The sequence below is a fragment of the Sus scrofa genome, chromosome 8 (assembly GCF_000003025.6).
Source record: "Sus scrofa isolate TJ Tabasco breed Duroc chromosome 8, Sscrofa11.1, whole genome shotgun sequence".
NCBI classification, from domain to species: Eukaryota; Metazoa; Chordata; class Mammalia; order Artiodactyla; family Suidae; genus Sus; species Sus scrofa.
In genome coordinates, this window is record NC_010450.4 from 16,743,647 (window position 1) to 16,757,122 (window position 13,476).

Sequence of the window (13,476 nt, forward strand, 5' to 3'; positions counted from 1 at the left end):
CATATTTAGACACACTGTACTTACCTGCTATACAGAAAGCAACAGTAACACTACTAATGCCAGGAAACTGAAGTCAAAAAGATTAAGCCCAAATCACCCCAGTAATAAGTGCGCAGAGCAAGAATTCAAAAATCAAGAAATCTGGTTCCAAAGCCATTTATTGGTCAACATAAGAATAAAGGTATGCATCAAAAAAGGTACGTGTCCTAATGTCATTCCAATTTAAAGTTATGACTAATCTACAATCTTACACATTATTCCAAAATATCTTTGGTACGTGACATTTTAGTTATCAAAAAAAAAAAAATCAGATCGTATTTGTGACAGGCATAATTAAATTTTCTCAATCAATTTCAAAAATATGCACTGTAAAATTCATGTTATGTGGTTGATCATACATTTTCTTCCCTGGGCTTCTATGGCTAGGTTTTCCAATGAAACAGCAGTGTATTAATTCACAATACAGAGCTCAAAACAACAATCCACCAGCCCCCTAGGCACTGGTATCAGACAGCACATACAACTGATATTCGTCCCCCCCTTATCCATGGGGATACGTTTCAAGACCCACAGTAGATGCCCAGAAATGAAAATAGGGCCACACGCTATGTTTTTTCCTATGCGCACATACGCATGACACAGTTTAACGTATACACTAGGTACTGTAAGAGATCAAGAAATAAAATAGATCATAACAACACACTGTAATGAAAGTTATATAAAATTGTTCTTTCTCAAAATATCTTGTTGTATAAATGCAATGCTTTTTCCATCTTAACGAAGCATGTAGCACCCACTTTGGCCATAAGTTTTGCAGTCTGAGGTGCAACAGCTAAATTAGTACAAATATTTTTTCCTTTTTCACAGTTTCATGGAGAGAAGATTCATTCCTACTGTGGATTTTAGCAACCTCAGATTACAATTATTTTGCTCTCCTTTTAAGTCAAGAGTTTTCACCTTTTCACTTTAAAGAAACACCTCAGGGCTTCTCTTTAGCACATCCAAACAGCCAGGACCAGTACTCTTGTGCCTTGGGGCCATTATTAAGCAATGCAGGGGTGGGTGACATGCACACCAGCACTGTGATACCAGGACAGTTGACCTGATAACCCAGGATGGCTTCTAAGTGACTAAGGGGCAGGATACAGGGGACAAAGGGTTGATTCACATCCTGGGTGGGATGGCGCCAGATGTCATCATGCTATTCAGAACAGTGTATAATTTACAACGTACAAATTGTTTATTTCTGGAATTTTCCATTTAATATTTTCTGCCTGCAGCTGACCATGGGTAAGCTAGCAAAAGCTAGGATAGAGTGGAGGGGTACTACTGAACTCCCACTCTTCTGGTGTGCAGCCCTTCTGTGTCAGCACACTACCACTGGGGGCAGAAGTGGGCGCCACAGGCAGACCCTCCAGGTGGATCCCCAGCACCTGCTAAGGTGCTGCTGTCCTCTGGGGGTGCCTGGGCTCAACTGAAGCCCACCCGAGTGTTCAGCTAACCTCTGCAGAGAGCGGACCATCAGCCACATGAATACTTAGAAGCAGAACAGTGGCCCACTTCTCATATTCCTGCCAGTGGCTGGCCCACAGTTCAGCTTTGCTAGACACCCAGGGTGGGTCTGAGTGGCCTCTGGTCACCTCTCAGAGCACCTAAAATCAGACCGTGAATGGAAACTCTTTCCGCCTTTTCTCCTCATGGGAGTCCTTCCCTAAAAAATGGCAACACTGCACTTTTCACATGTGAGCTTCTGACACCAATTCTCTAATTATCCATCATTATCCTCCTAACTGTTCAGCTTAGGGATACACATGGAGTTGGTGAAACAATACAGAAATGCAGAGCAATGCACAATACAAACCCAGGGTGGCAGGTACCTCCCAGGGTCCTTTAGTCCCTCACTTCCTTGAATTGAGCACTAAAAGGCCTTCCTGAAAGTAGATCCTGGACCACTGGTTCCACCTATTATTGCAACAGTGGGGTGACATGGCTCTGGGATCTGTTATAATTACTGCCCTCTCATGGGCCTTCCAGCCCGTAAGAATCAGCCTGTAAGTACTTCAGAGAGAAATCCTCAGTTTGCGTCCTCAAGCAACTGACCTGGCTCCTTGTGCTTAAGAAAAGGACGCTGAGGAAGTCTCACTGCTGTGCGCCCAGATCCACGTGTTTCCTGATCACAGTTAATAAAAACCTGTATGGGCTGCTTCATAACATGCTATTTTTACTAACAGCTCATTCTAACCATCAATATAGACACACTACAACACTGGGGCTGGATTCTGGACAGGTTTCCTGGCACTTTCACAAAAACATCCTGATGAAACTGGCCCTCTGCTCAGCACAGTGCTGGTCAGTCACTGTAAACCCAGCATTCTCAATGTGTCGTGGACACTGGCATCCTACATCATCCAGGCTGTTTCATACACGGTGATAGAGGTTGATCAGAAAATCTCAAGACCTCTTCTCTGGGGGTGCAACCCTAGGCACATAAATGCCATGCTCCCAGCAAATCCTGGGCAGCCTTTTCACATTCATCCCCACCCTAATACATCCCATATTCTTTCAGAGCTAGAGACTGCATCACAATTATACCTCCTGCCCCCCCCCCAAATCAGAGCCAGGTTTTTCTAAATAAAACTGAATGCCTTGGTACTTTGCGATTATTTAAATAAAGGAAATAACTATTAAACATAGTAAAAAAAAAAAAAATCTGTGCTCTGACTACCATTACTAAGTATTTCACTGATCAGATCTCAGATGTTATATTCCACAAACGAGATGGGGCCTTTGGGAGGTGACCAGGTCATGAGAGCAGAGACTTCTTGAATGAAGGAAATGACCTTGTAAGAAACCCAGAGAGCTCCCCCATCCATCCCCTTCCACCCCACACGTAAGGCTGCGGCCAAGAGGGCAGATTAGAGAGTGGGCCTTCACCAGAAACCACATTTCCTGGTGCCGTGATCTTGGACTTCCCAGCCTCCAGAAATAAATATTTACAAGCCACCCAGTTTACAGCATCTTGTTACAGCAGCCAGAACAGGCTCAGATAGAGGATAAACGGATGAGAAAGTAAACTATGGCTGAGACACAGAATTTCATTACCTTTTTAGTAAATGATAGTTAGCCACAAAATCATTAGGCTCATCATAGTCAGACAAGGGAGAAGCCTGCTGCATCTCATTCGTAACCACTTACGATTCTCAATAAACGTAGAGGGTCATGATGTCTGCAACTGACCTTCAAATAATTCAGCAAAAAAAGGTGTATTTGTGGGCATATTCCAAAACAAAGAAAAACAATAATGGCAAGTTGTTACTAATCACTGGGTAAGCAAATTGGTGATGTGGGGTATTACCCCAGTACTCTTTCCATTTTTCTCTATGTTGAAAATGTTAATAAAAATTATTTTTGGAGTTCCCGTCGTGGCACAGTGGTTAACGAATCCGACTAGGAACCATGAGGTTGCGGGTTCGGTCCCTGCCCTTGCTCAGTGGGTTAACGATCCGGCGTTGCCGTGAGCTGTGGTGTAGGTCACAGATGCGGCTCGGATCCTGCGTTGCTGTGCCTCTGGCGTAGGCCGGTGGCTACAGTTCCGATTAGACCCCTAGCCTGGGAACCTCCATATGCCGTGGGAGCAGCCCAAGAAATAGCAACAACAACAACAAAAGACAAAAAAAAAAAAAAATTATTTTTGAGGAGTTCTCCTGCAAAGCACTGGTTTAAGGAGCCAGCGTCGTCATTGAGGCAGCTCGGGTCACTGACGTGGCATGAATTCGATCTCTGGCCTGGGAACTTCCACAGGCCATGGGTGTGCCCCCCCCCAAAAATTATTTTTGTTCCTAACTTGTTTAAGTCCCAGGAGTTACAACTGATCATCAGGCCCAATTTATTAGTCCCCACCTCCTCTCCCCAACTGACCCCGCTCCAGTACCTCATTTTAGGAGAAAATGCAATCAATGCATTTTGCTCTGCAAAAAGAAATACACAATGTCAGTTTCATTTTCTTAAAACATATGTTTCCTTTCTCAGATTTTAACCAGGATCTACAACAGGAAGTGATTTAGCTAACGCCATACATAAATTTGTGGTCAATGATGTACTGCATGTGGTTCGGCAAAATACCTCTCATGAATAACCCAGGACTGTAATATGATTTAGAGATACACTTTTTCCTCAATAATAAAAAATCCCTGACATACTATATAATGTTTAATAATAGCTATATTAATCAGACACTGCCCCACGATATTTATAGTCAGATGCTCCCGTTTAATATCGCCCTCCCCTTCCCTTCACCAACACACAGCTTCCCTGGTGAATGTGAGTGTAACTTTAGGATATACAACTAAATCTGAATATGGTGCCTCGTTAAAATATAAATGAAAAGGCACAGGAGAACTGCTTAAACAAAATGAAACGACTATCTTAACAACCGAGCTAAGTCCTTCAGGAAAGAATACAAAATGTATTGGATAAGATGTTTTTCAACTGCACGTATCAGAGAGCTTTACTTCAAAGGGCTTTAACAATAAAGAAAATAATTCTCAGGCATTACATGAAATCAAGAAGTAAAGCTGCTCATGTGAGTGGTTCCATCCGTCTCTCCGATCCACCCTTTGCAGGATGTCAAGTTTGCCCTCAACTCCCTTAACCATAGTGTGACATCCCAGGTCCAGACATCACCTCCAAACACAAAGTCATGGCAAGAAAAAAGAAAAAAAAAAAAAAAAGGGACCCTCTCCTTGTACCTCTTTCAGAGCTAAGAAATCTCTCTCCAAGCCTCACAAGCCAATTTCTCCTCATCTCTTCCTGACAACAACTCTATGCATCGCTAGAGAGAGATGCGGTGGTGACCTAGACGCATCATTTGGTGTGGAATGAAGGATGGGAAGGAAACACATGGACCGCTAGGCAATTCTAGTGTCAGGAATTAGAGCACATGGGGAGGTGTGTCACTAAATAGTGACACGTACAACACAAGAATGACAATAAAAAATGAAAAGGGAGGTGACAGGGAAAAGGGATAAGTGGGTGGATGGATAAACTGATGGACAAGGTTAGTGACTCTAAGCTGCATGTTTGGTTCCCCTGAACAACACTCGAGACACCGTAACTCTCAAAGGCTGCTTGTTGAATAAAGGCTCCTCACCTTATTTATCTGATCAGCAACCTCTGATGCTTGACCCGGCCCTCTCACTTGGTCTCACACTATACTTTCTCTGAGGCAATCTCATTACCACACAGACTCCAGGCTCAAATGTGTATCTCTAACCCAAAATTACCACTCATTTGAGTTCCCTGTTGCATTCACAGCTGTCAAACACAACACCTACATCTGGATGTCTCACAGCCACCTCGAAAAATCAATACAGCTCCTGTTCAACACAGTATCAGAAACTCCAATCTCTGCTTTACCAAGCTCCCAAACCATTTGTTACGTACATCAAGCTGAATAACCAGCAGTCTAGGCTAGGGCATTGGTCTCTAAATAGGGCTTTAAATTATCTTCGATGTGGTGTGCACACACACACACACACGATGGAACACTACACAGCCATAAAGAAGAAAACTGTTGCCATTTGCAGCAACATGGATGGACTTGGAGGGTGTTATGCTCTTAGTGAAACATGTCAGTCAGTCAAAGACAAATACTGTATGATATTGCTTATATGTGGACTCTAAAAAAATACAACTAGTGAATATAACAGAAAAGCAGCAGACTCACAGATACAGAGAACAAACTAGTGGTTACCAGTAGGAAGAGGGAGGGGAGGGGGAAAATAGGGGTGGGAGAGGTAATAGGTACAAATTATTGGGTATAAAAATAGGCCACAAGGATACAATGTACATCACAGGGAATAAAAACCAGTATTTTATTGTAACTGTAAACGGAGTAGAATCTTTAAAAGTTATATGAAAAATATCAAGAATTTAAAAAATTAGCTTAGATTTAACACGGCTCCCTAGTTCCCCCTCACCCCAACCCCTCCATTCCAGGAGCCAGAGTGTTTTCTGCTCAGAGCAACAGCCAAGGTCCTTACAATGACCCAGAGGGCTCTCTACAATCCATCTCCTCACCCCCGCTTCACCTCTCTGGCCTCACTCTGGTCTCCTTGCTGCTCCTCAAACAGGAGCAGCCAAGCTTCAGGGCACACCCTTTGCACCTCCCAGTCCCTCTGCCTGTAACAATCTTCGTCCAGGTAACTGAAGGCGCAATCACTAAGTCTCTGCACTAGCACCGTGCAAAATGCACATACCCACCCAGTGCTGACACCCCAACACTGCACTCTCGGCTGGAAGTTTTCTTTATCCATAGGATGGTCGTGCCTCAGTTCCAGGACCCCCACAATATACCAGACGCTCTCTTCTTTTACATAAAATGGCATCGCTCAGGAGGGTGAAACCCGCGTGAGGCCCGGGGTAGGGGGGTGAACTGTTCTTATGCTGTAAGTTTACTTGCTATGTTTATTCTGTTTCTTCCCACCACAACATAAGCTCCATGAAGACAGGACCTTTGTTGTGTTCACTGACGCATCCCAAGCCTAGGACAGTGTGGGCAATTAAGAAATCTCTGTTGAAGGAGTTTAAATTCTTTCAATTCGCTACTCAGGAAAGACTTAATGGTTGAGGCAATATTTGCATCAAGCCTCGCTCTGAGGCCAATTACCTTTTTAATGGTTTTAATTAACATGAGACAATAACTCTCCATCAGTTATCCACTGCATGCACTTTTAAAAGAATGTAAATTCATCTTTAAAAAAGGTAGACCATAACTAGGAAACTAGTTTCCAAGATATCATAAAGATTTAGGTATTCTGTCCTAAAAATAAAAACCCAAGCCCTAAATTAAAGAAAAACTAAATCTAAATATTCCTATTAAAAAAAAAAAAGCACACACTCTCTGCTACTTTCTTATATGGAACAAAAGCACAAGAAAGCTTCCAAATGAAAACCAAACATTTAGAAGAAAAAAATGGGAATTAAAAAAAAAAAAAAAAAAAAAGACCCATTCTAGATGGAGTCTGCAGGGGTGTATGCACCCACATCTGTTTTACTTTGGGAAACTATATACTTTAAAATAAAAGGGGTGGGGGAGAAAGAAAATTAATCCTCCTAAGAAGTCTATTCTTCAACCCAAAAGAGCAGCTTGGCCTACAGGTTTACTCAATCTCTGGGGCATCTTCGCCCATTAGTTCAACCCAGTCAGCCCTTATTATCCCATCCCACGCTCCCTACCCTACACTCCTAAACCTACCCCTTATCCTGGATGGTCTGGCTACAGTAATTCTAAGGCCACAGCTTCAAAGTTTTGGCCCTGCTTTGAGTAATTCCTTGACCCATCACTCCCTTTTTACATCATATCCCATTCTGCCATATTTTTAGGTTGTTGGATTGGTTTGTTCTCATTTTCAGGGTCTTGAACTAGTCAGAGCTGGGTGGCAAATATTTGACTGTAGTGTCTCTCGGGGGGGATTCTCCCCGAGAAGGTGTCAGCACAAGCGGCTTTATTTGGGAGGGGACCTCAGGACATACCAGTAGGAAAGCGGGGAAGTGAGCCCCGAAAGAGAGGAGAAGCAACACAGGGGGACATTGTTAAGGCGATCCCCATGGTGGCCGGGTGAGGCCCAGGCCCTGGGGATCTGTGGAAGGCAGTCTAGAACACACTCGGGGAATCCTCCCAGAGGTGAGGCATTCGGGGTGCTCACCCACCAGGTGCTCTCGGTCCCTGGGTGAGGGCAGCTACGGCAGGTGTGGGCAAGTGGGGTGGCTTTCATACTAGTACTGGAGCAAAGAAAGCTCTCAGGCTTCCAGAAGACGTGGGGAGACGCCCAGGAATGCTGAGTGTAGAAGGAACAGGGTTCAGGTAATTTTGAAAAATTTGAAGATGATGTCATGTATACAAACATTAAGTCATTAATTTAGGTAGCTAGGTCTTATAAGTTGGGCTCCCCAGAAACAGCCCAGGACATTTCCAAAGCACTTTCTGGCAACCAGGAGGTTCCTCTCTCTGCCAGCAAAACCCCAAGGGCTATTCTGCTACTCCCCTGGGACGCTCTTTAACACAGAGTCCTCGGTGGCTAGAGGACAAGTTCTTTTGCTCCTACATCAGGCTGGGTCCTGGAAAACACGGGATTTTGCTTCCTAAGCAAAGAGACGACAGAGGTCCCTTGCCCTCTGATCCAGAACTTACACTGGTTTCACGTGGTTTTTTCCCCGTCTCCCCCTCATCCAAGTGAGGGGTGGGGAGGCAAAGACAGAGCCCTTTCCTGGGGACCCACCAACATGTGAGCTCTTTCAACACTCCGACTCTCCAGTTGGCCCAGAGAACACGTGTCTGGGTGAGGAGGAACTGTCTCTTCTTTTCATCTTTCTTCAAACCTCTTTTTTACATTTGGGCTGGAACTTTAGGAATACACTGGTCCAACACAGAGTTCTTCTCTTCTGTTTTGTCATTCCCCACTCCTGAGGCAGGTAATTAGGAATTGGGCAGGCACAATACACATCAGTTCATCCATCAAAATGCTACATCACTGTCACAGGCTGAGTTGTGTCCCTTCAAATTTCCTGTGTTGAGGTCATAACCTCCAGGACCTCAAAATGAGACTGCATTGGGGAGACTGGGGGGGTCTTTAAAGAAGTAAGTTAAAATCAGGTCACGTGGGTGAGTCCTCATCCCAGACAACTTGTGTCCTTATAAGATAAGGACACAGACACACACCAAGGGAAGACTTGGTGAAGACACCAAAGGGGGACAGATGGCAACTGTAAGCCAAGGAGAGAAGCCTGAACGGATCCTTCCCTTACGGCGCTGAGAAGATACTACCCCTTCCAGGGCCTTGATCTTCACCTTCCAGCCTCCAGAACTGGGAGGCAGCACCTGCCTGTTACGGAAGCCACCCGGTCTGTGGGACTCTTGGTGGCAGCCCTGGCAAGCCAAGAGGATGATTCCATGCACAGAGACTGTGTTTGAAACGGAGCCCAAGACAGAGTCCGAATGTCTGCAGTCTTGGAAGAGAAGCCACCTAGCTACACTATGGATTGGGTCAGATCCAGGAGCAAACCGGAGTCCATGAGAGGAACTTTGCAATGAGGAAAACCACAGAGGGGTACAGTCTAGAGGGGACAGGAGGGTGAGACAGTCTCAGTTCAGCCACCGGATGAGGACAGAAGAGCAGGGAGGCAGAGCAGGTCAGAACGTTAGGTGACTAGTAAAGAAGGAAAATGAGAAGCACTGCGGAAACACAGCAAGCAGGAATTGAGATTATTCAAGGAGTTGCTGTGCAAAGTACTACACCTTTAGAGGCTTTAGTTTTAAAATGAGCAAATCAAGAGAACAGTGGCGCGGTAGAGACTCTATACGTGAGAGATGGTGCTGGGCCCCAAGGGGAAGGGAAGTCCCCTGGTCCCCTTCCCCACCTTCCTCCCCGAGACCCCTGTGCGCCCCCCTCCACATAACCAGGAAGCAGAACAGGGCAGTGCCAGGGAAGGTCTAGAAGCTGTTAACCTGCCTTCAAGCACCTGGCCATGGGATTCCTCTGGTCTACCTTGAGCTCGGAAAATTAAGAGGAAGCAAAGGCCAGGGCCACTTCCACAAGGGGCCGAGGGGACCTTCTCAGCCCTAGTCCCAGCAGGAACCTGGCAGAGTTAAGAACACGATGTTTGTGCCCAATCGACAGGGTGCTTCCTCTGTGACGCTCACCCCAAGTCTTCCCAAACCGCAGGAAGAGCCTCACTTAATACCTCTCCTTCCATTCTGAAATGTGCTATTCTCCCGCAGAGACAGTGTGGGAGGCAGCCCCCACCTGGGCAGCAGCAAGGCCGAGATCCAGGTCTGCGCCTCAGGCCTGCTTAGATAAAGATGTTCCCCGACAGAGGCGGCCCAGGGCCAGAGTCACCACTGGGGCTTCAGGCTGAAGACCCCATCAGTATAACAGTGTTTCAAAATGCCTTGTGTGTGTGTCTACACACACATACATACACACACGAACATGTATATACACATATGTATGCAAATGTACAAACATACCTGTACGTGTGTGTGTGTGTCTCTGGCCCCACAAAAGAGAGAGGTGGTGTTCTTAGATTCAAACACAAACAGACCCCTATCTAAAAACAATAGCATCATTTTAATATCATCTAATATGCTTCTTTCATGTACAGGGATTTATTTTCAACAAATGGCTGAAAATAAGGCCAAAGGCCAAGGAAATTTAAAAGCAAATGTAAAAAGGACAGTAATTCACACTACACAGACCCTGAGCTATGCTGTCCACACTTTTGATGTACGAGAATCACTACAGCGATCCTGGTGTCAAAAGCAACTTGTGTCTCTAAACACAACAGATACCCCGTGACTCCTAGGAGTGCCTGCCACCCTTCCTTTGGAAAGGGCAGCCCACTGCCTTGCAGCCATTCCAATCACCTACTCAGGCCTGATAACTTGCTCGCTACATGCTGAGGATATCTGTCAAAGGTGACTTTTCTCACAAGGAACAGACAACAGAACAGGAACGAGCTGCTTCACCAACTCCAACAGCCCAGAGGCAGGCGTGTGCCTCTGTTCACCCTGACGGGCCTACTCCCATTCCTTCAGTGTGTCAGCTCCAGCCCAAAGCAGGAGCGGGGTGGTTTCTGTACCAGAAGGACAACCACCTTTTCTGATGACAGTAAGGAAATTCTTCTCCCTAAAGCCCCAAGCAAATTTCAATGCAATTAAATCCAGTCAAAGGCCATTCCTGAACCAGTGACTACGGAATGTGTGTGGACTGTCCTATCAAGATAAGGCCTGCAAGGGGGTGCAGCCAGCATCCTCTGAAGCACATGGCCTAGGTGGAACACAAGAAGCAGCCCTGAATAAAGACAGCGGAAAAAAAAAACTGAGACGTAAGCATTACTGTGCCAAGATCATTTCATACGTGTGTGTACACACTGTATATACATATATGCATGTATACATGTGCACACATGAATGCAATGCTATATATGCATATTGCAAATGCATATAAATAACCTAACTTAAAGACATTTAATCAATGAAAAGAACAAAGACATATATAGAAGGATGAAGAATTCTAGACACTGTATATGTAAATGACACATCTGTGATCAAAGTAATAAAGTGCTGTGGGAATTAATTGGGGAAGAGGCTCAGAGAAACAGTCAAGGAGAGGCCACATAAAATAAAGAAAGGGGGAGTTCCCATCGTGGCACGGCAGAAACGAATCCGACTAGGAACCGTGAGGTTGCGGGTTCGATCCCTGGCCTCGCTCAATGGGTTGAGGATCCAGCGTTGCTGTGAGCTGCAGTGTAGGTCACAGATGCAGCTCAGAAACTGCATTGCTATGGCTCTGGTGTAGGCTGGCAGCTACAGCTCTGACTAGACCCCTAGCCTGGGAACCTCCTTATGCCACAGGTGCGGCCCTGAAAAGACAAAAGATTAAAAAAAAAAAGTAAAGAAAGGGAAGCAGAGCAAAGAGAAGTAAGAAAAGGAGGGAAGTCTGTCCTGCAAGAGAAACAAAGATGCTCACTTGTGCAGCTGGCTCCCTGATGGATCTGAAATGTTATCCTAAATGGATGAGTAACAGGGGAATTTGAAACAGGATCCTAGACTGGCATTTGGGATACAACCAAATTAAACATCCACTCTGTAAAAGTCACCCAGGCAAAAGATAAGTGCTACTGGTAACACATCTGGTCAGAAGCAAAACTAGACCTAATTGCGAAGCAAAACAAAATTCTTACATTCGAAGACAGATAAATAAAATTATCAAAGTTTATCCACAAGCCTTCCCCCCAGATGTGTTTTTTCCTATGCCATCTCACGAGACATACACATTTCATGATAGAATTTCAAAACAGCGTGGAGTCCTTAAAAGCCACTGGTCATCAAACTATGATGCACAGCATGTTTTGCAAATAAAGCCACATCTACACTGATTCACTTATATATTGTCTACAGCTGCTTTCTCAAGATAATGGCATAATTGGGTCATCGTGACAAACACCATATGGCCCACAAAGCCCAAATTATTTAGTATCTGGCCCTTCACATAAAGTTTGCGGACCTCTGCTTTAACTGCTTTTTTTTAAATTCGATCCTTGAGATATTTCATAATAAAATGTGGGAAGAACTCAACTTTTCCTTTGAAAAGTTGAGACTTTAGTAACAGACTGAAAATGCATTAAATAAAATACCAATAAGAAATGATAATAAAGGAATACTCACAATCTTTCAAGGAGACTTAAGCCAGAAAAAGAGCCGTTCTTCAGCTCGGATATTTTATTGTTACTCAGAATCCTAAAATGACCAAAAAAAAAAAAAAAGCAAACAGTAAGTTGCCTGTAATAGATTCACCATTAATATCAAAGTAACTTAGCTTGCTATTTTTGAACCTATGAGGAATTGTAAGAAATCATTTGTTACCCAAAGAATTTTTGAGATGCCTGACAAAAAAGGGAGTTTCTCTTTGAGAAACAACCCCAAATAGCTAACGTGCACATCTTGTCACATCTTAAATTGCTCCTGTCACACTGAATGAAAAATTCTGAAATAAAAAGGAAGAGAGGTTCACACAAAATAGCTTTAAGTTCAGTATAAGAAGAACACCACATACGTTTTCACACTGAAATCAACTTATATAAGTTGAATACTCACTGAAAAACTGGAAACAATTGAAAGATGCTGAACAAGTGCTCTACAAAATACTGACTTTAAAAGAAACACAGTATCTTCTAGATACCATCTCAATAATGCTGAATATTATTTGTAACTTAACCATGTACAAGTCCGCCTATGAAAACATGCTTTTTGTACACACAGACAGACACAGGTCAGGTAGCTGTATCACAACTCTATCTCATGTATTCGGATGATGTTCTTTAAAAAAAAAAAAAAAAAAAAAAAAAAAAAAAAGAATTGCAAACAAAAAAAGTGATTTAAAAGAGGTCATAATCCAGCCACCCCAAGGCAGGACGTGCCTAAGAGGAGACAGGTGTCCATGACCTTGCTTCCTCTCTAGGCTTTGTAACTATGCTCCATCTGCAGTCTGGATGCCAATAAGGAATTTCCGTAGAGAAGGTGAAGGTGCTAAAGCTACCTTACATGGGGAGGGGGGCATGAAGACCAGGTAAATGAGAAAACCAAGGCAAAGAAGAGTTAAGAGAGTGGCCTGAGGCTACACTAGCAAATTGGCTGTGAACCCAGGCACACTCCACTCCAAGCCCCATATTCTTCAGTATACACCAAGTTGGTCAAGAGACACACACTTATTGGCATTTTAGGCAGAAAATTCTCCATCACGCTGGGTGCTGCACAACTTCAGGGGCACCCCTTCACACTGCATACAGGCTCAGTAGGCCGCCCCCCGCCCCCACCAGCCAGGAAGTTAACAGAATACCTCCAAGTCAAAAGATTTCATGCATTCATTTCCAATTTGTCTATGCTCATCTTTCCTTTAAAACATCCAGGAGTTCCCT

General features: G+C 44.2%; 1 protein-coding gene across 8 annotated transcripts in view; it reads right to left on the minus strand.

Moving 5' to 3' along the window:
* Nucleotides 1–13,476, minus strand: part of ADGRA3 (adhesion G protein-coupled receptor A3) — a 121,550-nt gene that overhangs the window by 77,238 nt on the left and 30,836 nt on the right. For 6 of the 8 annotated variants that reach the window (XM_021101068.1, XM_021101067.1, XM_021101065.1 and 3 more), the window contains exon 2: nucleotides 12,227–12,298. The exons of 1 other annotated variant lie outside the window; for it this stretch is intronic. Coding sequence is in view for 5 of the 7 variants with exons in the window: in XM_021101065.1 (XP_020956724.1) it covers nucleotides 12,227–12,298 (72 nt within the window). In the remaining 2 variants the exon portion in view is untranslated. Of the gene's footprint in view, nucleotides 1–12,226; nucleotides 12,299–12,424; nucleotides 12,876–13,476 lie in introns of those variants that run through there. One more of the 8 variants, XM_021101061.1, reaches the window with a different exon arrangement.